The sequence below is a fragment of the Poecile atricapillus genome, chromosome 2 (assembly GCF_030490865.1).
Source record: "Poecile atricapillus isolate bPoeAtr1 chromosome 2, bPoeAtr1.hap1, whole genome shotgun sequence".
Classification (NCBI taxonomy): domain Eukaryota; kingdom Metazoa; phylum Chordata; class Aves; order Passeriformes; family Paridae; genus Poecile; species Poecile atricapillus.
The window spans coordinates 29,630,258-29,654,844 of record NC_081250.1 but is presented as its reverse complement, the minus strand read 5'-3'; the positions used below and the strand labels follow the sequence as shown (position 1 = coordinate 29,654,844).

Sequence of the window (24,587 nt, the reverse complement as noted above, 5' to 3'; positions counted from 1 at the left end):
GCCAAAAAGGAGCGACAAAAGAAAAGCGGGACGCATTTCTCAACCTGAAAACAGAAGGCAAGAGTGGACAGACTCCTTCTCTCCCGCGGCACTGGGTGGTGAGGCTGGCAGAGGGCGAGAGGCTGGCACGCAGTGACCCCCATCCCTAGGCAGGAATGGTTTGCCCCGCAGCCGGCCCCGGCAGGGCGGGGCTGCGGGCGGAAGGCTCCATGAGGAGCGGGGCGGGGGCGGTGCCGCGGGCGGGGGAGCAGCGGGCGCCGTCCCGGGCTGATCCCGCCTTACCGTGCGCGGGGGCCGCGATGGCTCCCCCCAGGAAAGGCGACCTGAGCGCGGAGGAGAAGGACTTGCTGGCAGTGATCGCCACAGGTGAGCCCTCCCGGCCCTCGCCGCTCGCGGCCCCGGGCCGCAGCTGCCACGGGCCCCGCTGGCCGTGCCCCGGGAGGGATTTCGTGTTCCCGCACGTTGGGGGCGGCGGGTGAGGCGCCGTTACCGGCCGCTCGCCGCGGGCTCCCCGCGCCTCCGGCCGCGCTCCTCAGGTCACGGCGCTGAGGGCCGCCGGCCTTCCCGCCCCGCCTTGGCGCCGTCACCCTTCTCCCTGCCATGTTCCCACGGTTTGCTGCCCTCTCGGGCAGGCCCGCGTCAGCCAGGGAGTGCAGTGGGGGGCGCGTTGTGGTGCACTCGGGCTGGGGAACCTTAACTGGGCGGGTCTAACTCTGCCAAGGAAAGCTTGCATCTTATTGGCAATGACTGTTGACATTTGCCTAATTGTTGGTGTTCATGTCCACTGCCGGAAAAAAAAGTTTTCTTGGGGTTAATCCAATCGTCTAGCATGCTGTAAGGCTTTCCCGCGTGCTGTAAGGGTTTCCCCATGTGCTGTTGCCGGACCAAGACGTCTTTGCAGACACGTTATTCTCACATTTCCAGAACTTGAGCTTTTTGGGATGTTATGCACCTTTTATCCCGTATAATGTTCTGTTTTACTATCCATTATACTCTCATACTGTCCTCTTAGAGAGAGGAGAGGGGATCAATGTCTGTCTGAAGAAAGGGTGTCAAGATGATGAAGCCAGGCTCTTCCCGGTGATGCCAAGCATGAGGCAGTGGGCAGAAACTGATACACAGAAAACTCCACCTGAATAAGAGGAGGAACTTGTTTACTGTGCAGTTGACCACGCACTGGAACAGATTAACCAGAGAAGTTGTGGAGTCTCCCTCACTGGAGATACTCAAGAACTGTCTGGGTACAATTCTGTGCCATGTGCTCCAGGATGAGCCTGCTTGAACAAGGAGGTTGGACCAGATAACCAGACTACTGTGGTGGTCCCTTCTAACCTGACCCATTCTGTGATTTTGCATTTCATGTGAGTGCCACATTTTCATTGCACTGTCTGGCAGACATGCTTGTTGCCAGAGGAACTTTCTGTCATTTGGGTTTCTTGGTCCAGCAACATGAATTTTGTAACCCAAACTAAATAGTTACCCTCCAACTGGTATTTTGAAAATCATGAGTAACATTCATTTGTTGGAGGCAAACTAAAACCACTTTGTGTTCTGTGCATTTCTATAAGTAGTTTCCAGGCAATTTGAACCCACAAATGGTGGTGCTTCACTCTCAGTGGTATTAAAATGTTCCTCTGTGTCAGAGACACAAGCGTAGGACAGTCAGCAGTGAATTTATTGTGGACCAGAACCAGTTTGACTGACTCACTTTAATAATAAGAGTTTCAGACCTTGGTCTTGCAGACACCTCTGTCCAGCTTACCTGATCTGTCCAGCTTCTGATCAGGGTCATGGGATAATTCAGGTTGGAAGAGGCCTCAGGAGGTCTCTAGACCAACCTCCTACTCCAAACACATCAGCTGTGAGGTCAGATGTTATTTCTTAGGGCTTTATCCTGTCAGGTCTTGAAAACTTCCGAGCAGGAAGGCTGCACAGTGTCTCTGGGCAACCTCTTTGCCTTACCAGTTTCATAGTGAAGATGTTTTTCCTTGTATCCAGTCTGAAGCTTCGTTTTATTTCAGCTTCTGCCTGTTACCTCTTGGCTTCCTACCATGCCACTGCTCTGAGGAGCCTGGCTCCAACTTTTAGATCTGTCCAATTCTACAAGTCTGACTTCCATAGTTTAGTGTCTTGTTTGAAAATCCTTCAATGTTTTGTCGTACAGAACTCTGTAAATGCAACTTTGTTTTGCTTGTATTAAAATTTGCTTGAAGATCACCTCTTGAAGACTTTCTCTTACTGATGTGTTTCTTTGGCTGGGATATTCTTCTGAAAACTGATCCAGTTCTTAAGACACTTCTAACATGTTTAGAATATATGTATGTCTGGGGGAATAAGTTAGTTGATGGTTCCCTGACTGTCAGTCAGGGGTCTTTATCAAGTGTGTGAGATGACTCGGGTGATGGTCTTTTTTTTCCTTAAATTAGTGAATTAAAAGAAAAATTATAAAAGCCTCTGTAGTCTAGTTAAACCACACCAAAAAGCCTTATGAAAAAAAATTTGTTTTAGTATTTTAATGAGATTTTTAGCCAAAATTGAATGTGCAAAATCTGTTTTGCTGAAAAATTGCTGGATGACCATCTCCTTCTGAAAGAGTGAAGATAAACATGGAAATCATTAAAATAAGGGATACAGTGCTTATTTTTATGAAGCACATGCTGAAAGAGCTTTGATTATGATTGAATCAGAAATTAGAAGTTTCTGTTAATTTGCAATAAATATTCTCCAAACTCAGACTCTTAGAATGTTCTTTTATTTCTATATCTGCCTGTAGAAGCTGCATTGGCAATATCTGAATAGTCCACCAGTGGGTTTTAAATCAGGTTCTTAGACCTGTGGCTTAGCCAAAAGGATTTTGATAAAGAATTGAAAAATAGTAGGACAATAGAATTGAAAAACAGGTGTAGCCTGTATTTTCTGGCTCATTAATTTTTCAGACTTCGGTCTACTTATATGTTTGGCAATTTTTAGAAATGTCAATGATCAAGCTACCTGAGTCTTTGTCCTTTCTGTCTCTATTCTCTATTACCAAAAGCAAATTCATTCCCCTGTGAATGCCATGTATTGCAAATTTCAAATTGAAACAGGAAAAATGATGTGAGTAAATGATAAAGCGTGCTTCATTCAACCCAAAAAGTCCTTGAAGTGGGGTAATTTCCTTTTTTGAGAATATAGTCAGCTCTTTAAGACTAATGATGCTCCAAAAGAGATGAAAGTACAAAATGTGTTAAAATGCTCAGTATCATTATACTCATTTGGAGCTGTTCATGTAGTGTTTATGATGAGACATATGAGTGCCCCATTCTTGTGTGTGTAGGTCAGTTAATCACAAAAAATGGATGTTTACTTGTAGTTCACGATTTCCAACTGTTCTTTGGTGTTGTGAGTTCTTGGCTTTTAGTTTCTAGAACATAATACTGTTCATTCCTAAGCTTCTTCACTAAGTGTAATTAATTTATTGGTGGTTAATCTACATCCCAGGCAATTAACATACAAGGATTTTGATTCTAATGAGAAATGGAATTGACCATTTTCCTCCAGATTCTCAGTTTATTATTATTATTATTCTCACCCCCTTTTCTCTCTTTGTCTTTTTATTTTTAATCAAAGGAAACACTGAGGAGGCTGGAAGGCTACTGGGGAGCAAGAATGTCCGTGTCAATTGCCTGGATGAGGTACTGCAAAACTGTGCAAGCATTATGCTGAGTTTAATAAGGAAAATGCTAGCTCTGAAGATCTTGCTGTTAAATAACATTTCTCTAACAGCCATTGCTATAGCCCTGAGAATCAGAGTTAGTCTCAAGATATTTCCAGCCTGTAGCTGAATAATGAACCTTTGAAGAGTTCTTAGTGTTTTTTTAAGAAAGTTCAAAGATTAATGTTACTTAAAGTACTACACTGTATTTTGTCTCAAGTTCCAGCATGAGCTTTGTCTGTAAGGTAAGACAAACACTGCAGCAAAATATGTGCGGGTGCTCCCTGACTTCTTGTCACCTTCACAAGCAGTAGTCCCTGTACTTAGTCACTCTGTGGCAGACACAGCACCTGTCCCCATCCCATGCTTGGGTCTCATTGCCCAAAGCCCTGTCTTTGTCAAACCATACACATATTTGGAAGGTGAGTAGCTCGATCAGGAATGGAACCACAGCCTTTTATACAGGTGGGTGTGGTAAACGTGTAGAAGATTAAATCCTGAAGTGCTACCTGAAGATGGGAATAAGTTTGTGGAGAAATGAACTTTATGTCATGTGCATGTTTCCTTTTCTTTTTACAATGTTTTTCTAAAGCATGCAACATTAGTATGAAATGTAATGTGCAAGCAAAACTAATTTCCTATCATTCCTGTTAAATCCATGTGTAATTCATTGATTTAAATGTTAATTTGTGGTTTTTTTCATAGCTTTATAGTTTCACAAGAATCACTGGGAAATACAGGGAATGTGTCTAGTCGCTAGCTCAAAGCAGCTTCAGATCCAGAGTCAGATGGGATTGCTCTGAGTTTCGACCTGTTTGGCCTTGTAAATCTCTAAAGATGGAGACTGCACAATATTTCTGGGCAACTTGTTCTACTCTATCACCGTGATTTTGTTGAAAAAGTATTTCACTTACATCTGAACCTCATATTTGGCTCAGTGTCTCTTGCCCTTCTACCATGAGAAGTGAAGAGTTTGTCTTCTCAATGATCTATCAGCTAAGGCAGGCTGCTGTTGGGTCCCACCAAAGCCATTTCTCCTCCAGGCTGAGCAAGCCCAGCTCCTGCAGCCTCTCTTCACTGCACAAGTGCTCAGGTTCCTACCGTGTGGTGGTACTCCATTGATTTTGTTGCAGTTTATCCATGTCTTTGTTGCACTGGAAGGCTCAAAATGGGACAGGGTATATTGTAGATGTGGTCTCATGAATGCTGAACGGAGAAAAATTGCCTCTTCTATCAGATATCTTCATGGAATATTGTTAGCCTTTTTTTCTGCCACCAGATCCGTTTTCTGATTGTTCTTAAGTTAAATACTAAACCTGAATTTATATTGTATGAATTTCAACAAGTTTCAGTAAAACTAGTCAAACTAAGCTTTACAATGAACTTTAGGAACCCAAGACACAATATAAGTATGCTTGCAAGTGTGCTTTATTGTATGGACATCAAAAGGTTTTCCTTAAGTGTAATTGCTGAAGTCATGCTGACTTGTCATGCAGACTTGCTGACAATGATGGCAGCCTTGCTGCACTATCATCCGGGATTAGTGTTGAGAGGATATGGCTTATTCAGAGAAACCACATCCGAGTTATGCCTCAGGCTATTGATATAGAAGAAATAGTATTAACAGTATTTGCCTAAGGCTCACGTCTGACTAAATGCACATAACGCACGTAAAACTTTAAAAGTTTATGCAATGGACTTCTTGCAGACTTGTTTTTATCCCCAAGAATGGTGTGTAATCATGCATATTAAACAGGAGAGGGTTCAGGTTTGTTTAGATTTCTTTAATCCATCAGCCATGTCAGCTTTACAATTTTTTTTTTATTACCCATTTTTCCTCTTATATCTATACATAAGTAAGAGTGTGTGAAATCCCAGTTAAACATCAGCTTCATCTGTTACTCATTGTTGCCACAACTGGTGACTGCTCTCAGTGCATCAGGTCTTATTTTTTTTCTCTGTTGCCTTAGTTGTTATCCTGAAATTCACATTTATATTACTACTGTTACTTATTTTATTAATGTTAAGAAGTAAGGAAGCCCAGAAGATGGAATGTTTAGGTATTGAAGTGTGAACTCAATTCAGTTAGGAACTCCTTTCCATCCTTAAAGGCTTTTTTACGTGAGAGACTCCACAGAATGAGCACAGGTTTAATGTAATTGTCTTCTAGCTGTGGTACAGCAAGCATGAAACCACAGTTTAATAATTTCAGGCTTTTTCACAGCACCCAGAAGAAGGCTGTTATATAGTACACTTGCTAATTTACAAAAAAACCCCACAAATAATCTGTTCTTTTCATTTTTGGTTTTACCATATTTTCTAACTGCTTGGGTCTTCTTTCTTGTAGATTAAAAACTAACAGTCAGCTGTCTTTTCTCTATGTACCTTTAAACAAGGACCAAGTCAACATCTTCCAGATGTAGTGTATCTGGCTGCATCTTTTAAGTAGCTTGCCTAAAGTTACGTTTCTGCAGCAAGTGAGCTATAACAGTGGCTCTTTTTCAAATCCTTTCCAGTTTTTTCAGCTTCTTACTTTGAAAACATACATATGAGCTGGATGCAGTATTTCAGCATTGCTTCTGCTGCTGGTACATGTATTTAAAAATAAAAAATTACTCCTCTAAGTCTGCTTGTTTTTCCTGCCCTTGTTCTAAGACTCCCTCACATCCTTTACCTCCTGCTGTCTGGTAAGCTCTGCTGGGAGTGTCAGCACAGAGTAAGATCCCTTCATTCAAATGTGTTTTCCAGATGCCCATCTTCTAGAAGATTAGAGATATCCAGCAGATACAGTCCTGTTTTTTTCTTAGCACCCTTTCTGACCAAATAAATTGTTTTGTTGTTTCTTTGTGGATTTGGGTAGATGAAGAAATGAAGGTTATTTAGGCTTAATCACTGTCTTTCTGAAAGCAAGGAAATTCAATAGCTTTTCTGCAAAACTGGTCTTTAACAGTTTGGCAACTTTAAAACTTCAGGGACATTTAAGTTCAGGTGTCCTGATGGGCTGTAGAAATGTATGTAAAATAAACACAAATATCTTTAACTCAATTGCACCCTACTTAGTCATTTTTTGTTCCATTTTAAATGGAGTGGTTGCTAATTTGGAAATTTAATATAAGAGAAAGTTTTCAGGACTTTTTTTTCCCCTGAGAGTGCTGATCTTGTAAATATTTTGACTTTTTGTCAGCACTTTGCTGACTTGAACTCCATCTGCAGCATGTGGCTAAAACATTTCAGATTGTTATAGAAAAGCAGGCTCAAGGAAGCACATGGGCTTTCCAACTCTGAACGTTTCCTCTGGTCGTGTTGATAGTTAAGGTTGCAAAGGAGGACTGTAGTACTATATCTTCTATTTTCTGGAGATCAAACCAACAGACTTGACCTGAAAATTTCATAATTTTTCTCTATTTAGAATAACTGTAAAGTGGCTCATAATCTTCTTACACAGAGAACTATCATCTGGCACTGTCAGCATTACTTTTTTCCTCTAATTCAGCTGTTCAATAATGCATCACTTAGGAACAGTCCCCTTGTCTTTGCCACAGAACTGAACACTTCCTGCGAATTACAGCAGCAGCCTGCTTATTCATGGCTGAGATGCGTAGCTTCATACTGAGTATGTTCAATGGAGGGTTCTTCAGGTAATCTATTTTGCTATTCTAGTGTGAACATCTTATGCTAGCAGAAAAGGCCCAGATCCCTGGTCTTTGTTGAGGAGGAGGAGATTTGTCTCTTAATGTTTTTTCACATAGTACTTCAAAATACATAAACCAAAGAAAATTCCACTGCTAGTAAGAATTATCTGGTTTCAGTTCAGGTTGCTGATTGATATAGGCTTTAACTTTTCATCACTGCAGATGAACTGAAAGATCATCAGAGGAATCTAATGTGTTACATATGTGAAACCAGCAGCTGAGCAGGATGACTATAAAGGAGAGCTATAGCTGTGATCGACACTTATTGAACAGTATTTCATATTCTAATTAGTCCATACTTAGCTATAGCTAAAATTATTTGTGCATGTAACTGTTGACCTCCTTCCAAATCCTGCCTTTAGGAAGTTGAATATGTGTAATGGAAATCTTATTCAGCAGTTTGAAGAGTGAAATTTCTAAAGGCTTTTATCCAGTGAAGAGTCAAGTTGTATTTCTAGATTAGCAGCATTCAGTACCAGAGAGTTGATTTTAAAGATATACATCAACAAGTATTTCTGCCTTGTAGCACCTGTTCTTTTTACGTCATTTCTAGTAATGTACAAAATACTGTCTCAAGTAAAAGTCAAACCTAGAGTTATGTGTTTTGTTTATAATTTGAACAATTTTCTGAATCTAAAGAGTAAAATAAGACACTCTGTGTTAATGTGGGGCTGGGTTCCTCGTTGGAAAATGAGCTGGGAAAGGGAGAGGTGAATGTGTTAATATTGCTGGCATGCAAGTATCTAAAGCAGTTTTTCAGTTAGGGTTTTGACAGCCCTTTCCCTTTTTTTTTTTTACTTTTCCTGCTCTGTTTAAATAGCTGGTAATCACATGTGCAGTGTCTTAGTGTACCCCAATACCTGCTGAGGGACTGCTCCAGTGTGATCCAGCCTGTATGCCACATCTTGACAAGGTTCCATGGTAGAGAAGGATGAAGTGAGTGTGGGAATGTTGGGAGCAATTGGATTGTGCTTTTCCCTTGAGTAACAGGTTTATGTGGCTATTTCAGAGGTGAATTTTCACTATGTTATCCACAAAACAATACACACATGATGTCTGTGTTCCTACACGGTCAGCGTGAGTGCTTAAATGTTCACAAAATGGAGAAGTTTTGTGACAAATATGCATGTCGCTGGAGTGGGAGGTAGTTTGTATATTTTTTGTTTGTTTATCCCACTTCTTGTTCCTTTGCTGTCCTGTGTTTCCCCATTCCTCTGCTTGATGAAGGTTGAGCAGGAGTTTTGTTGGAAACTTCCTTTGTAGCTCCTAGGAGGCAGAAGGCTGCTTTTCCAGTTTATTACTTTATAAACTTGTTTTTATTCATCCCGTTGAAGCACACCTCTGTTGCCCTGAAAATTAAAGCCTTCTGGTAATGTTTACATAGTTTTAGTTACTTTCCCATGAAAGTTCTATAAACATAAGTTGTTTATCACATTCCTTCTAAGAAACATCTTTTGATGAACGTTTCGCATGACCAGTGTGATTGGGAAGTTGGTAACCTAATTATCCAATCCCTGGTCATTGTTGAGAATCTATAAATACTGGAGTCAGAGAATAAAAGTTAGTTCTTTCCTGTTCTAATGCTGAAAGGTGTTTGTGTGAATCGTTTTGTGTCCTTTAGCAACACACTTCAGCTGGATGCTGAAGAGAGATTGACCTGCTTTCTTCTTCCTCTGTGTCTGGTGGTGGTGTCCAGCCCCCCCAGGTTTTGGTACTCATCTGCCTACCCCTCCACTGACCCCAAAGTTCATTGTTTGGGTTTTTTTTCCATCAGTTGACTTCCCCACCATGGCAGCAGTTCTTGGAATCCCATTCCTCAGTCTGCTTTTGGGTTATTTTCACATGAGGAAGTGGGAAGGATGGTCTGTAATGGCTGGGTTGGCTGTGCCAAGAGCCCTGTTGTGCCAGGGAGACCTTGTTTGGTGAGCTGGAGAACCCAGTGAACCCAGAAGTGGCAGGTAATTTTTAAAGGCACTGCAAACTCTATTCTTGTATGGTGCGACATACAGGGAATACTTACAGCCCTGCAGAAGAGATGTTACAATATAACATACCTGCAAAAAGAGAAAACTGGGAAGAATTAATTTTTGTCCTGGGGAACAAGATTAAAAAGCTCGATTTTTTTTGGTAAGAAGAATGTTGCATTGTAACAGCTAGGAAATGGATCCTTCATCTGATGTTTCGTAGTGGAACAAAAGTTGTTTCATTTGTATGCTTAATAAACCATCTACAAGTTTTGTCTTTTAAGTATGTTGTATTGACAGTCCAAACATCATCTGTGAGAAAACAGACTGTTGCTGGACCTGTCTTTGACATTCAGGCTGAGAAAAGTATTTGCAGTCGAGCCAGTTTCAGTATAGCAACATAAAATAGAGGATACCAAGCATTTCCAGATTAACTTGTGTCTAGCCTGACCCTCTTTTGTTTGCTGTGAATGTGAAAAACTGATATTAATGTGACTTTAAATCAAATTTTATATCAACTGTGCACATATTTTCTGCCTGATATTTTTTTTTGATCCACACCACAGCCTGACACTTCCAAAATTTAATCAAAGGATTTTAAAAACAGTTTTCTGGGAGGAGAGGATAAAACAAACCAAATTCTTTACTTTGTCATATAATCTTCAGATCTTAATTGGAACAACTGGCTTTCAACCAAACTTGAAAGTCATTGTTTTCTAAAAATTCTTTCTCTCATCTTTCCTCGGGTGCTGTGTTTATATTACCTTACTGCAATGCCTTTCTGTGCTGCTAAAGGAGACAAATCCCTACTATGACTCCAGACTGGGATTGGCCTGTAAAATAGCTTTTGATGTAACATTATAAAATGTAATATAATAAAATATATTCTACATAGTAGGACAGAAAGTCTTTACTCAACATTTGTGACGCTTCAAATGAAATCTAGCAAAAGAACTCTGTTTCATATTCATGACGTGATCTCTTTAGGTATTTTGTTTCTTCAGTGGCAGTTTATATTGTTGTTTACCAAAATATGTGGATTACTGGAATATAATGCATCAAGTAAGCACTTTTTATTATTTTCAGTTTGGATGGAGAGTAATGAAACTGTAATACCTTAAAATTATTATACTTTTAACTTTTCCAATTTCCCTCACCTTTAGAAATTTTTTGAAAATTATGCTGGTAAATTAAACTTTGTTGGGTTTCACTCAGTCATGAATTGAAACAAGAAATATGTTAAGGCTCAAACTGACAATTACATTATTTCAGAATATCACATTACCAGACATTTACAGAGCTGGAGTAATGGTGTACATGAATGTACTCAAGCACACAGCCTTGACTGGCAAAGAAAGGAACAGAATGCCGTTTTGATTTTCTTCAAGGACAAACTGAAGCATTCTCCCTGGTATGCAGTGTTGGAACATGTTCTTGGTCAATTACAGTGTCTTGGCTGATAATGTGAATCCTGACCTGATGTTAACTGAAAATAAACAGCATATTGGGAAAAGCATACTATATTCTGAAAATGGAGTGTCATGCAATTTTCTCAAACAGCAGCATGCTTCTTCCTGTCCTTGGAGAGGGAGAGAGCCTGCACTAGCAGTTCACCCTAGTTCTGAGAATTTCCTCTGGGGTTTGCCTGGCTTTACATTTATAATCACACCTCAGTCCTTCCATGCTGAAGCGAATCCTTTTGTACTGGGGCAGTTGATCAAACCAGCCAGGTTTGTTAAAGTCTGATGAGAGCTGTATGTCTTTAAGAGGGCTTTCAGAGCTCTGGCTGATCATGAATATAATGCCAAAAGGGTGGAGAAGTGGGAGAGAGGTGGATGGCAAAATTATCAGTAAACACGAGTAAAAATGAGCAAGATGGGTTTCAGAGACTGCAAATCTTCATAATGTTTAAAACAACAACAGCCTATTTCTAATTTTATTGCTGTTTATCATATAACATACAGCTGGGGAGAAAAGAATAACATAGGAGGCTAAAAAGTTTTCTAATTCATGCTTTTCCAGCTAGCAAAAACCTTAGTTGTTCTTCAACACTAGTGTCTTATAAAAAGGACAATGATAAATTGACTGTAAATGGTTTTCATTTGTTCAACACTGCTCTGTTTTCAAATCTATAGAACAACATAATCAGAAAACTGACAGGGAAATCTGCTGCATGTTAGTAACCATATCTTTTCATGAAGATTTTGTGAGGTTTTTTGTAAATAAAATACTATGTGAGGCTTTGGTAGTTATATTGAATATGTATGGCCAAGTAAAAATGATCAGTGGTATGACAATCAAGAGATGTAACGTTCTTTTTTGTATGCTACTTGTTTCTTCTTTCTTTTGCCAGCATGGCATGACCCCTCTGATGCACGCAGCTTACAAGGGGAAGGTGGACATGTGCAGATTGCTCTTGAGACACGGAGCTGATGTAAACTGCAATGAACATGAGCATGGATACACTGCCTTGATGTTTGCTGGACTTTCAGGTAACTTCTTACTAAACTTAGATTACTGATTTTTATGACATCAATGGGTACATTTTGCCATAAGTTAATAATTTAAAAGTAAGTGTTGATGTGCTTTTATTATTCAGGTTTGCTGTTATTTATGTGAACCATGTAACTACATCATGACCAGTAGAATCCTGTGGGCAGTGCAACAGGAGAGCCTCCGTTCAGGCTTATATAAAAATTGATTTTGTTCAGCATTTTGAGGCATGCAGTCTACTTGTCCTGTACCTACTTTGTCCTGTTTGTTAGAGATCTCAGTATTAACTTTCCTGGGATAGTTTTCTTGTGCAGTGGGATACATTCTGTTTACTTAAACTGTGTTACACTGAAAATACTACTTTTGGTAGTATTTGAGACTTCCCAATCTAGTATTTTTGAAGTTCTGTCTTTCTCCTACATTATTTTTCCAACTATCATGTGGGCTTTTAAAAATTTATTTAGTGAGTTTTAAAAACATGTTTTCCCGCAATAATTTTCACTCTCCTCTTACATTATTTTTTTTTATGAGAGTGCTTATAGCTGTATATATCTTCTCCTGTCTCAAGTGGTTGTTTGCAGCTTTCCTCTTGCTATTCTTTGTCCCTGGTGGCAGGAACAGTAATTTCCTTGGGTGAGAAAAAGACACTGCATTTCTGGAGAAAAGATTCTATTTGGGAATATTAGGTTATTTTAAGTATCATTTACTAGGCCACTTACGTCTTCCCAAAAATGAGATTTTAGGGGAGTAAAGTTTCTTAGCAGGTAGAGTTTAAACTGCTTTCTTTCATCATAAGTACAAAAAAAAGGCTTAAGTGTATGTGAACCTTAACTAGATAATCAGATTGTTTTTCAGCTATAATCTTTTTGGTAAAAAGATTTTGGAAATTCCAGTGTTTTGTGGTATTGAGCAATATCACAGCTGCAGCAGATAGATGAGAACAAACTCTTGGAGGCCGTTAAATGACTGCAGCTTTATGGAAAATGCTGGATTTTTACCATTTTCTCACAGCTGAGCTTTTACCCTGTCATCCTGGGTGTGAAAGCTTCTGAACGTTGACTGTAGGGTCTGTTATCTGTGAGCATAAAAGGTATGTGAGCACTACTGACGCAATGACTTTGTTTTTAGACATTGATTTTCATCCACCATCTGCTTTTTATATTCACTTCTCTGTACTTAGCATCTGCACAAAAACTTATAAACTAAGAATACCTTTGATGCAGAACCAGCAGAAGTGGTGACAAATGTCCTTTTTTAGTCTCTGAAGGGCACCAATTAAGTCATCTAATCTTCCCATCAAATTTTAGCTTCATTTTACTTGGTATTTAGCCCAGTCTGAACACCCAGTTCCTACTGTGGAGAAAGGAACAATCTGTTCTGTTCACTGTGTTCCTGCTACATCATAGTCCTGAATGTGTTTTTCTTCTTAGAATAGCAAATGTAGTTGAACTGTTAAATTAGGTTAGTAGAATTTCTCTCTATACTGCTTTCCAGAGGGACCGTGCTCAAGTGTAGCTACATGAGTATGACTCCCATAAGCTCCATGGGATGCTAAATGTGCATTAGAGAGCAGAGTTACACCTGCTGGAACTCTAAATAAGCACATGCCTTTCTCTTAATCCCTGCTTAAAATAACAGCATTAAGAACATTCATTTTCCTCAGTGTTGTTCCTGGCCTTTAAGAAATTCAGTACATCTTTTTCTGAAGCACAGAGAATTGCAAGTTCTTATTTGTCCTTGCTCATTCCCCATATCTTTCCTGCCAATTCAGGAAATAAAGAAATCACCTGGATGATGTTAGAGGCTGGAGCAGAAACTGATGTTGTCAACTCTGTGGGAAGGACAGCAGCTCAGATGGCTGCTTTTGTGGGTAAGATGAAAATTATTATCCTTTCCTAAACTCCTAAAGAAGTAAAGTGTTAGCTTCTGATGTTTTTTGTTGGAGAAACATTATTTAATGACTTGTTCTAAACTGACATGTTGTTAAGCTTTGTTTTCCACACCTCATCATGTAAGAGTCAATTTGTGTTCTATTCCCTTGTTTGATTTAATGAAAACAGAGATGATATTACCTGTGAGAGCAGGTGCTACTGCTCAAGTGTATAAGTTTTTGCAATGTCACCACTTTGGAAATAGTAAGAGGAAGCTGGTTACATTGGAGGGGTCTGAAGTGCAGCACCAAGTGCTAATTGGAACTTCTCTTGTGGGAAAGGATGACCGTAGTGCCAGGAGTCAGGAACTCAGCTGAGCTTTGCAGCTGTGTGCTGGCAGTGAGCCACCTCCTGCCCTTCTCCTCTGCTTCTGGGAGAGAGAGAAGTCTTGGAGCCTCTCCTGAGGTAGTCACTACTTACTGACCTGAACTTCACTAGAATAAGAGAAAGATTTGTCATTCCAGTATGTGGAATTATCCCTGGCAAAACATGCAACAGGTTTTTTTTCTCTTGTTGTGTTTCTTTTTTTGGGAGGGGGATTGTTTGTTTGTTTGTTTTTATAAGCGCTTCTAAAATTTTTTACCCTCCTTGACAATACTAGGTTCCTGGCTTAATGTTCCACTTTTTCTCTAGCAAGGAGAAAAAATATTATGAGGTTAAGTGGAGTATTTTTCAATGGCACAGCTATTGCTTCCCAAAAACCAAAAATGAGGACCTGTATTTTCTTTCAAGCACAGCCCTCTCATGGTGTTTAAATGACTGAGGATTCCCTTTCAAGTCCCTTTGGTGTTCTGAATTCAAGCCTACCTTGCCATTTAGATTTACTTCCTTGAATATGAATTTAGTGCTAAGTTTCAGTTTCCATTTTATCTCATTCTGCTGTTTCAAAGAAGGTTGGCATTGCTCACTTGAGGTTTGAACAGCAACACCTTAACTATTCACTAATGTATCAGATAATGTCTACTCCTATTAATTATTGTTTGGATATGGACAGTCTTTTCCAAAGTGATGTTGTATGGAGTGAACGGAGAATATTATCTCCAACATAATTTTTGAGAATTCTTGTTTAAAATCTCATCACATCACCAAGGTAGCATAAATATTTTCAGGCATACCGAGATAAACTACTCTGTAAGAGTCTGCACATTGGAATCTATTCCTGTTCCTTTTTATTCTTTGTCCAATCAACATGAATTCATCTGCCTGTGTGTGGGAAGTGAGGATCTTCTTCCCCTGTCATTTGTCTTACAATGTGCTCTATTAGCTCAGAACTGTCTCTTCTATAACAGTGGAGGATTTTAAATGCTGGAATTTGGTTGGCTGTGTCTTCTACTGATTATAGGATTAGTGCCAAGATAAATCAATCAATTTAAAGAATGTGGTCCTGACCTGGAAAAGATAAGTTTTACTTTCCCTTTAGTCAAGTAATCCATTGTATTGTCAGATGTAGGAAACAGGAAGAGGGTCATCTTGTTATTTTCATTACAGTCCATTAATTTTTGGTAAACTTTAAGCATGTTCTGTTCTTATAACTTCTCCCACCTTAGATTTATACAGTAATACCTGCTTCAGGTCTGAAAACTTACAAGTCTCAGTGCAAATGTCATTAATTTCAAAAGTTCTTGTCTTGAGAAATTGTAACACCAGTATAAGACTACTAGTATAGTATGATTTGGGGGAGAAACAACTATTCTCTTAGTTGTGCCTTACCAGGGAGAGAGGATACAAGAAGGGGACAGGATATTCAAAATGAATTTTCATGAGGCTATTCCCTGCTGGGAGTCAGTAAGTTAATAACACTTACTGAAGATTAAAGCTACACACAAGAGAAGGACAAGAGTTCCCTCTTTGCAGTGCAAAATATATCGTGCAAAGCTCCTTTGCATGTGGGTAATTCTCACATGTATTACTTGTGTTAGATTTGGGTTTAGGTTTTGGGGGTTTTTTTGTTATTGTTTCACTGGTAATTTTTTTTTCTTGTGTGCCTTTAAGGTCAGCATGACTGTGTGACTGTCATCAACAACTTCTTTCCACGTGAAAGGCTGGACTACTATACTAAACCACAAGGCTTAGACAAAGAACCAAAACTGCCAGTAAAATTAGCTGGGCCTCTGCATAAAATTATTACTACTACCAACATGCATCCTGTTAAGGTGGAGTAATATGTAAATTGTATGTGTTTGTTGGTGTGGGAGCTGTTTCTTTGTGTCAGAAAGCATTTGACTCTTCTGCATGTTCAAATGAGATGAAAGCATTATCTGCTAATTCAGCTACTTGTGAAAATGAGGAAGAATCAGGCTCAACAGTTAGATGTGATAAAAAAATAATTTCAGTGTTTGTATGCACCAGAATCTTCAACCAACACCTTCAAGTGGAGAGATTCTTACTTCTTATAACCATAAATAGCTATCTTTTTTGTCTTTATTTCTCAGCCCCACTTGAATTGGAAACAGAAAAATTTCCTATCTTAACAGAATCTCATTGTTCTCTCAATGCTTTTCTCAGCACTTAGCTTCCCACCTTCATGACTGGTTCACCACAGTAACATCTACCACTGCTGCTGTTTCTGAAAGTGTGTGCAAGAGAATGTTTATTTTACTTCCCAGGATATTGCTGACAATAATACCTTTTATGGTTTGCTCCTCCAGTGTAGTTCAGAGAAATTAATACACCTTAATTCAAATACAAATTCCTTGGGCTTGCCAATCAAAGTCCAGAATTTGTTAACAGTTTCCAGCCAGAAATGCCAGAAATATACTGCAGATATGCAGTACACAAAGGCACTAGTGCACCAGTGGCAGCTAATTGTGTGAGTAGAGCATACAGTTTCTTCTTAGAACATTTTATTCAGTGCTTTACTAGGCTACAGGAAGTACTCCATGATTATGTGAGGCTGATGTGTTCTGTGAAACTGCTTAAATCATACCATGTTTATTTTACTGTTCAAAAGGAAAGAGATTTTAAGATAGTATATGGTAGTTTTCCTTAACTGCCTGTAGAAGTAGCTTTGATTCTTCAGGTTCTTATTCTAAAAACAAACAAACAAACTTGCGATTTTTAATACCAGTCTTAGTTTTAAATGGTTTCTTGTATGGGAACTGTGAATTACGGTATACTGAATAAAAATGCTAAATAATGACTGGAAAAAGAAAGGGAAGGCTACGTAAGGACATAGAAGAATATTAGAAACTCTACTGAAATTTAGCTGCAATGAGCTATATAAGCTTTAATTCCAATGCACAAGTCTAACTTGATTACATTTTCTTCAATCTTTCTCCTAGATTGTGTTGCTGGTGAAAGAGAACCCTCTGTTGGCCGAAGTAGAAGCACTGCAGAAATGTTACAGGGTTCTGGATCTCATTTGTGAGAAATGCATGAAGCAGAAAGACATGAACGAAGTTCTTGCTATGAAAATGCACTATATCAGTTGTATCTTCCAGAAATGCATTACATTTTTAAAAGAGCGAGAGGATAAACTAGATGGGTTTATCAAAAGGTGAGTATTTCTTCAGAGAGATCTGAAAGCATGTGCATGCCCTGGCATTAGATATACCAGGAAAAAGAGGACTGAAGGAATAGATTGGATTGGCTTGGATAAAGGCTACAAGAAATAACTTGTTAAATTATCCCAGCTGCATTTACTTCAGGATGGCACTGACTCCCATTTTTCAGTATCTGAAGTGGCACTGTCCTTTCCTGGGTACAAAGGAAACATTCCTAGAATTTCAGCTCTACTGGAACTGGTTAGAACCTGGCATTTACATATACACCATGAAGCAGTAGACAGGAATGTGTGATGGGAAAAAAAGGGGAGTGATAGGCTTGACAAAATAATTTCTCAGTGTCCAGTGTGGTTCATCTGGGAACATTTCTTGTTTTGCTCTCCAGCAGTCATGCAGGTTGAGATTTTTTTTTTCATAAACACTTAAGCAAGTGAGAACTGCAAATCCCTCAGACTCTGGATGGGACTTAGACTCCTAAATCACTTAGTCAGATCTTCAAAATCTACTGAGTTACAAACCAGCTGCCTGATCATACATATCAAAGTAAGTGACCTGGCTTTGGCTGTAGGATCACATTCCCTATACACCTCTGTGGGTTTTTACTTAAATCCTCTGTAAGACTGAAAATAAATTATGAAGTTACATGAAGTAAACATAATAAAGTGGAACTTGTGTTTTTAAGGTATTGTTCATTTATCAGTGTTCATTATTCTAATGATAATTTTTAAACAGCACAAAGCATTTTGGTATTTTTGATGTAGATAGTCGATAGTTTACCTATAGATCATTATTTTTCTCTGTGGCTGAATTAGTAAGTCCTGGTTTCAGAGTATACACTTATGTACTATGTATTTTATAATGATTGTGTATTAGAATAAAAACACTTTCATTTTCATTTTAACATACAAACTTAAATATGAAGTTGCCAAATTATTATGAATTCTTCTCTGTAATCTGAAAGGGGACAGAGTATAGCATACTGTATGTGTTTGCTCTTGAATATTTACTATGCGATTTCTTATTTTACATGCATTTAAAAAAATTTAGCCTCTTGAAAGGGAGAGATAAAGATGGTTTCCCTGTGTATCAAGAGAAGCTAATTCGAGAAAGTATCCGGAAGTTTCCTTACTGTGAAGCTACGTTGCTGCAGCAGCTTGTGAGAAGTATTGCTCCTGTTGAAATAGTAAGTTTTTCCTGTCAAGAAAATCCTTTCTCAGGAAGTTGCATAGCAAATCCAGACTGAGACATCTTTCTGTCTTCAGCTTCTGCAACATATTATATTAAGCAGAGGGTTTTGATGTCCCTAAGCTCTCTGGAGCTGGATTTTACATATTGTAGGAAAATGCTCTAAGATACTTCAACTAGTATTTTTTCACGTGCCCATAATGAATGCTTAAACGCCTCAGCTTTTAAAGAAAACTGATGCCATTTTTTTCTTGTGTCTGAGCTTTCTTTTCCTCCTCTGGGATGTCTGTTCAGTTTTTCTATGCCAGTTCACTTTTTGAAATGGTAGATTCAGACAAAAATGAAGCTTAATTTGCGCTGTTTTCACAGTGACTGAATTCAGTTTAAGATTGAATAATTTCCTAGATTTAATCCATTCATTTGTTCTATTGTACACAAGAAGTTGGTAATATATGATGGTAGAAAAAGGAGAAATATTCTTTGAGGTTCCTTTTATTACTGAGAGGGAGAGGCAAGATGATGCAATGTGCAGCATTATAGCTAAATTAGGAAATCAAAATTACAAGTTAAAAATCTAACTTCAGTTGTGCTCTTATGTCTTTGCTAGCACACTCTTCATTTTAGGACTATTGCTTCATAATAAATTTCACACGAGAGTGGCTGTTCTTTTTTAAGCATGTTCTCTCTGGTCTCTGAGAGCGAAATGTTGTACGCACAAACACTGGGGAATCTTGTGACGTGTTTGGCTTATTCAGAGCCAATTAAAAATAGCCTCCATCTTAAGTGGCTCCAGGTCTGCTAAAATGTCCTGAGGCTTAGTGAAATCTCTGTTTGTCTAAGAAAGGAAGATAAACACAGTGTGAAAACATAAGCCATTGTGATGCATTACAACTTGCTTTAGAGTAAACATTTTCCTTCCTGTTGCTTTTTTCTTAGAAGAGCCTGCAGTCTTTTCTGCCTTTAAAGCAATGATGGCTTATTCCATTGGATTTCTGTCCATTATGCAGAACTGGAGAAGAGGAGATGCTATAATTTTTATTTATGTTGAAGCCTTTGACCTTTGTCATTGCACAATTACTTGGATTCAGCCTGAGCATGTCAGTGTTGTCATAGTAGTTTGTACATACATAGATTGTACATACTCCATGGTAGTCTAACAGTTTAAGGAATTACTTACAGCCAGAACAACTTGGTGTTTTTTCTTCAAATATTTACATCATTGCCCAAAAGAATAGTTGTAATGTATGGTTAGCTAAACCTTACTGCTTGCATTGCATAGGAAGGATGCTGCAAATAACATCTAAATAGTAGTATGCAAATAATTGAAAATTTCAAGTTCTGACTATTTGGCCTGTAGCACCTGCATGCACTGAGCACAACAGTGACAAATGAAACATTTTTTTTTGTGTGCCAGCACAGAGACTGAGCTGCAAAAATCTGCTTCATAGGATCTACAGCTGTAAAGAACATGGAGCTTATTAATAACTCACAGAGGAAATATTGCAGAAACTCAGGGCTTAAGTTGACTTCATATACAAAAGCTTAGATAACGATAAATCTTAAGTTGTGCACGTTAGTTGAAGTTCTGTTAGTTGAAGTTCTGTTGGTTTTATGTTTTTGCTGCTGCAGCAGCTTCAGTGAGACTGACGCTTGTGTTAATCATTTCTGGTCTTTCGTTGCACGTCCCTCTCTGCAACAGTGCTGGGTTTAAATCTCATTACCACCTCTTATCTTTCAGGGCTCTGACCCCACAGCTTTTTCTGTGCTTACACAAGCGATTACTGGCCAAGTGGGTTTTGTGGATGCTGAATTCTGTACAACTTGTGGGGGAAAGGGAGCAGACAAAAGATGCTCAGTATGTAAAATGGTAAGAATAAAAAAAAATAGTTCCACTGAGGTGCTGAAGATTTTGGATGCTTCCCTATTTACTGTGTAGACTTAGGAGGAATGGCATGCATGCCTGCACTAAATATGTTCAAGCCATCTATTTCTGGAGAAGATGGCTGAAATTCACAAGTAGGAAGGAGTATTTCGATTTTCAAGTATGTATGCTTAAGAATGAAGAAAGAGTAAAATTTCTGTATGTTCAAAGTTAATAAAAAACTGCTCTGTATAGATTCTTATTTAACTTGATACACTAAGAAATACAAGGTAATTGTCTATTCTTTTAGTACATGAAAATGAATTGGTAACTCTGATAACTTTCAGGTGATCTACTGTGACCAGAACTGCCAGAAAATACACTGGTTTACCCACAAGAAAGTCTGCAAGATCCTGAAGGAAATTCATGAGAAACAAGAACTAGAAGCTGCCAAAGAGAAAAGGAAGCAAGAAAAGAAGCAAAAGAAAGGTTAGGATCTGTTGTTCCCTTGCTGAAACTAATGCTGTGTTAACTACATCACAAAGAGAAATTTTACCTGTCTTAAAGCTGTAACAGCTGAGGTTAGGAGAAAAATCTTTGATGAAACATAACAGTAAAACTGAGTTTGTTGGGATTCTGGCCTTTCAATTTACAAATGCTGTATACTTTCCAAATGTGGTTTTTAATGACGCAGTTACACAGATTTCTACAATGAAAGCATTCTGATTTACATTGCACTGTTTCAAAATCCCGATCTTTAATCAAGCTGATGCAGGACTTGAATGCTGCTTTATGTTTTGCTTTATGTTATGTTGGAGGTGTTAGGACAAGTTGGATAATAAGCAAGCAGCCTGCTCCTTCCAGTTGCAAAGGTTAATGTAGATGTTAAATCTCCCATAATACTTCTCTTCATAATCACAGTATCAAGTTAATTGTGTTGTGTGCTTAGAATGTGAGGAAAGCAAGCAGTGGTCTTTAAACTGCTCATGGTGGTTTTCTCCCTTCAAGAAATAAGTCATTAAAACAACAACTGAATAAACACTGCATTTCCCCTTCCCATGTTTCTTCAAATGAAATAATAGAAAAGTAGGGGATGAAATCACTTTTTCTCTTCTACAACTTACTGGATTTTTCTTCCTTTGTTTTAAGGATTGTAGAAGTGCAGTGCACAAATCATGGTTGCCTTACAATGGTGATGCTGTTCGCTTCAGCTGTACTCAATATAGCAGGATATAAATCAGTAATAAATCAGTAATAATTGAAGTTTTCAACAGTTTCCTCTGTTGATCCTGTTACAAGAGCTGCTCTTGAATGGGATCAGGATAATGTGGAAATTGGAGGCAAGGATATTAGAATTCCCTTGATATATTGCATACCAGTACAACAAAACTTAATGAGCTGTAAGCAGTGATGCCGCATACTGGTGCCAAACACACACTCTTGCAGGTTCATATTTTCTGAAGGAGTCAGTGGCCAGATGCTGTCATTTTCAGAGGGAGAGGCAAGGTGAATGGCTCTTCTCCCTCCCTGCCTAAAAAGGAAAGCTAACGTTTTTTGTTACGTTTCTACTCCACTATCTACATCTTAATCTTCATTAACTGATTCAGGTACACAGCCAGCACACTATAGACCTTATGAGATTATGCACTGTTAGCAAGACACTGAAATCATCTGAGCTTCAGGTCACCCTGTGAATGGTGGTGTATCAGAGCATTTCATATCAACAGCAGTTTTATTTCAGAAAGTTAGTAATACTCCCTACAAATCCTGTACATCAGGAAAGTAATAATTAAAAAACAAATGCGACAGCTGCAACTACAAGCAAACCCAGAGTTTCAGTATTTCCAGTGTACAGGGGTGAGTATCAACCAAGTCCACACTTCAGCCTGTGCTGAAGGCTGTTAGCTCATGTAAGACCTTGGCAAGGTTGTGGCTAGCTAGCTGTGACTGGTTTTGGCTGGCTGTCAATCACAACAGAGAACGAGAAATTAAGATTTAACTATTGTTCCCAATTAGGGAGTACTGCTCCCAATTAGACTTTCCCCTCCTTTTCAGAATTCCTATCATGCAAGCCCTACTTAGTAGAATCAGGGGGAAAAAGTTTTTTAACAACTTTATTTTCTCAGAAAACGTTGCTTGAAGAGTAAAGGTGCAATAGCTGGTTCTGTTTCATGCCATCAAGTTACAAATTTTAGGATGACTTATTTCAACCAAAGTTCATTGTTTTTAAGAACATTATTTCTTCAATGTGCTTCATGCAGAAACGCTTCCTATGTAGTTGTGTCAGTGTCTTTGATTTAAAACAAACCCCACCTGTACTTGGTGTTTAACTGGCTTGCAGCCATTCTTAGAAAAGCTGGTGATAGGAATAGTGTCAATAAAGCATGTTTGAATTGGAAGTTAAAATAACTGTAGTGTCCTACTCTGCTACTTTCTATAATAATGAAAAAAAAAAAAGTCTGGCAAAATGGAAGATAAGTTAATAAGAGCTTTGTATAGGGTTAGTTCCAGAGTAACCTTATACCAACTTAAGCAAAGCTTTTGTGCTTTGTGTTTTCTCAATGAAGATTTTCTGAATTAATCACTTCTGTAATTGATGCAAAGTATCTTAGTGTTGTTGTTCTTCAACAATAAAAATGTTTGCTTGCAAAGAAGTTCAGTGTTTATTAATTGTGTGATTTCTCTTTTGTTTAGATGAAACGCAACTAGTAGAGGGTAGTTCTGCAAGTGAACAACAGTCAGATCCTGGTCCAGATCCTACAAAAGAAGTGGATCCAAATCATCCTACTGAAGGAACAGAAGAACCTGAATTTACCAAAGAGATGGAGGCACTAGCCCTGCAATCTGAAAGTCCACTGGAAAGTGAAACTGCCTTAGATGACATTGATCTTCAAAAAATTCAAGATTCTGAGGAGTAAGAAGAGGGTAGGAAGGGACTGAGAGTTCTCAAGGGTACTAAAGAATTTTTTGTGCTGACCATGTCTGAGTTCTTGGAGGATGGTTTATGCAAGACTTCCTTTAAAAGACAGAATGTCTCTCTTCATCAAGAGATAGAATACTGGGTACTTCGTCTATAAATACTCCAGGTTTTGTTGTAAATTGTCAAGATAGGTATTTATTATCTGCTAAAAATTAGTGGCATAGATCCATCTGTATGTATACCAACAATAAGACTAGTGAAACTGGAGTTTCTGTGGCTAATGAACCACTTAGTGAAAAATGAACAGCATTTGATTTGGATTAATTTTTTCCAAATTTATTTTAACAATAATTTAATTTTTTTTTCCTGCAAATACATAGACCTGTAGTTAAAAGCACCAGAAGGCCAAATATTAAATTGGGGTGGTTTTTTTCAGCACTTTATGAAGCTTTATCTGAAGGAATTCAATAGCAATTAAGTTTCTGAAGATTCTCATCTGAACTCTCAACTTTTCATGACATTTCTTGTAAATATTTTTGACTAGTGAAAGCACAACAATAATGTCTATTTTGTGGCAATTGTAGTAAATGAAACTGCTGTTTCAGGTGTCTCAAGCTGATGGTGAAATGTGTATTTCACTATTGGTTTGGTCAGAAATATTCCAAAGTCTAATGAAGGGAAGACCTGAATGAGTCAAAATATTTTGACTGACAAGAGTAATGCATTCTAAATAATTTTTCCGGTAAAGATGCCTTAGAGCACAGTGGGATGTTTGTTGCTTATGAATTATTTCATAAAAAACGCATAATATTTTTCATGCTGAACTGGTCACAGTGAATTAGATGAGAAAATTCATGTGTGCATGGATACAACTAGGATTTCACTTGGGCTTTCAGCTAAATATCAGATCTAGAAAATAGCTTCCCTCAACTTTGTTTTTCACTCAGATTTATTTCTGTGTCTCATGAAATCAGTGGGAATGCCACAACTGAAAATATCACTTGCTGCCTAAGGATGGCAAAATCAGAGACTGTCTTATTGTCAGCTGAATCACTGGTGTTCTAAACATGGCAGTATTCTTCTAATTAGAGGAGTAAGGACCATCCTCAAAACAGAGGGAAAATGCTATTAATTTTTTTTACTATTTAATATGTTGAAAGTTTTTGTTTAATATTCTGAAAACTGTAAGAGTGAGGATACATGAATGCACCTGTGCAGGGAATGTACCTGTGTTTTAATTTCAAGGATTAGTAGCTTGTGAAGAATAAAGGGAAATTTTTTAAAAGAAGGGGGCTATGTGGCAATTCTGTTTCCTGTGTCTGTAACACATTCTCATGTGACATG

At 38.4% G+C, this 24,587-nt stretch overlaps 1 protein-coding gene across 1 annotated transcript; it reads left to right on the top strand.

Annotated features, from left to right (window-relative positions):
• Window positions 1-140: 140 nt before the first annotated feature.
• ANKMY2 (ankyrin repeat and MYND domain containing 2) lies at window positions 141-24,531 on the top strand. Its single transcript, XM_058830540.1, has 10 exons — window positions 141-366; window positions 3,610-3,674; window positions 11,704-11,842; window positions 13,615-13,713; window positions 15,767-15,927; window positions 17,056-17,270; window positions 18,325-18,460; window positions 20,201-20,329; window positions 20,671-20,812; window positions 23,018-24,531. The coding sequence occupies exons 1-10, from the start codon at window positions 156-158 to the stop codon at window positions 23,239-23,241; spliced, it is 1,521 nt and encodes a 506-aa protein (XP_058686523.1). The 5' UTR covers window positions 141-155; the 3' UTR covers window positions 23,242-24,531.
• The last annotated feature ends 56 nt before the right edge of the window (window positions 24,532-24,587 follow it).

Bases quoted from the DNA above. Each gene is read 5' to 3' on its own strand.
- ANKMY2 (XM_058830540.1), top strand. From the start codon at position 156: ATGGTTTGCCCCGCAGCCGGCCCCGGCAGGGCGGGGCTGCGGGCGGAA. The intron at 15,928-17,055 runs GTGGAGTAATAT...TCTTTCTCCTAG, and splicing joins CCAACATGCATCCTGTTAAG to ATTGTGTTGCTGGTGAAAGA. The intron at 20,813-23,017 runs GTTAGGATCTGT...TCTTTTGTTTAG, and splicing joins AGAAAAGAAGCAAAAGAAAG to ATGAAACGCAACTAGTAGAG.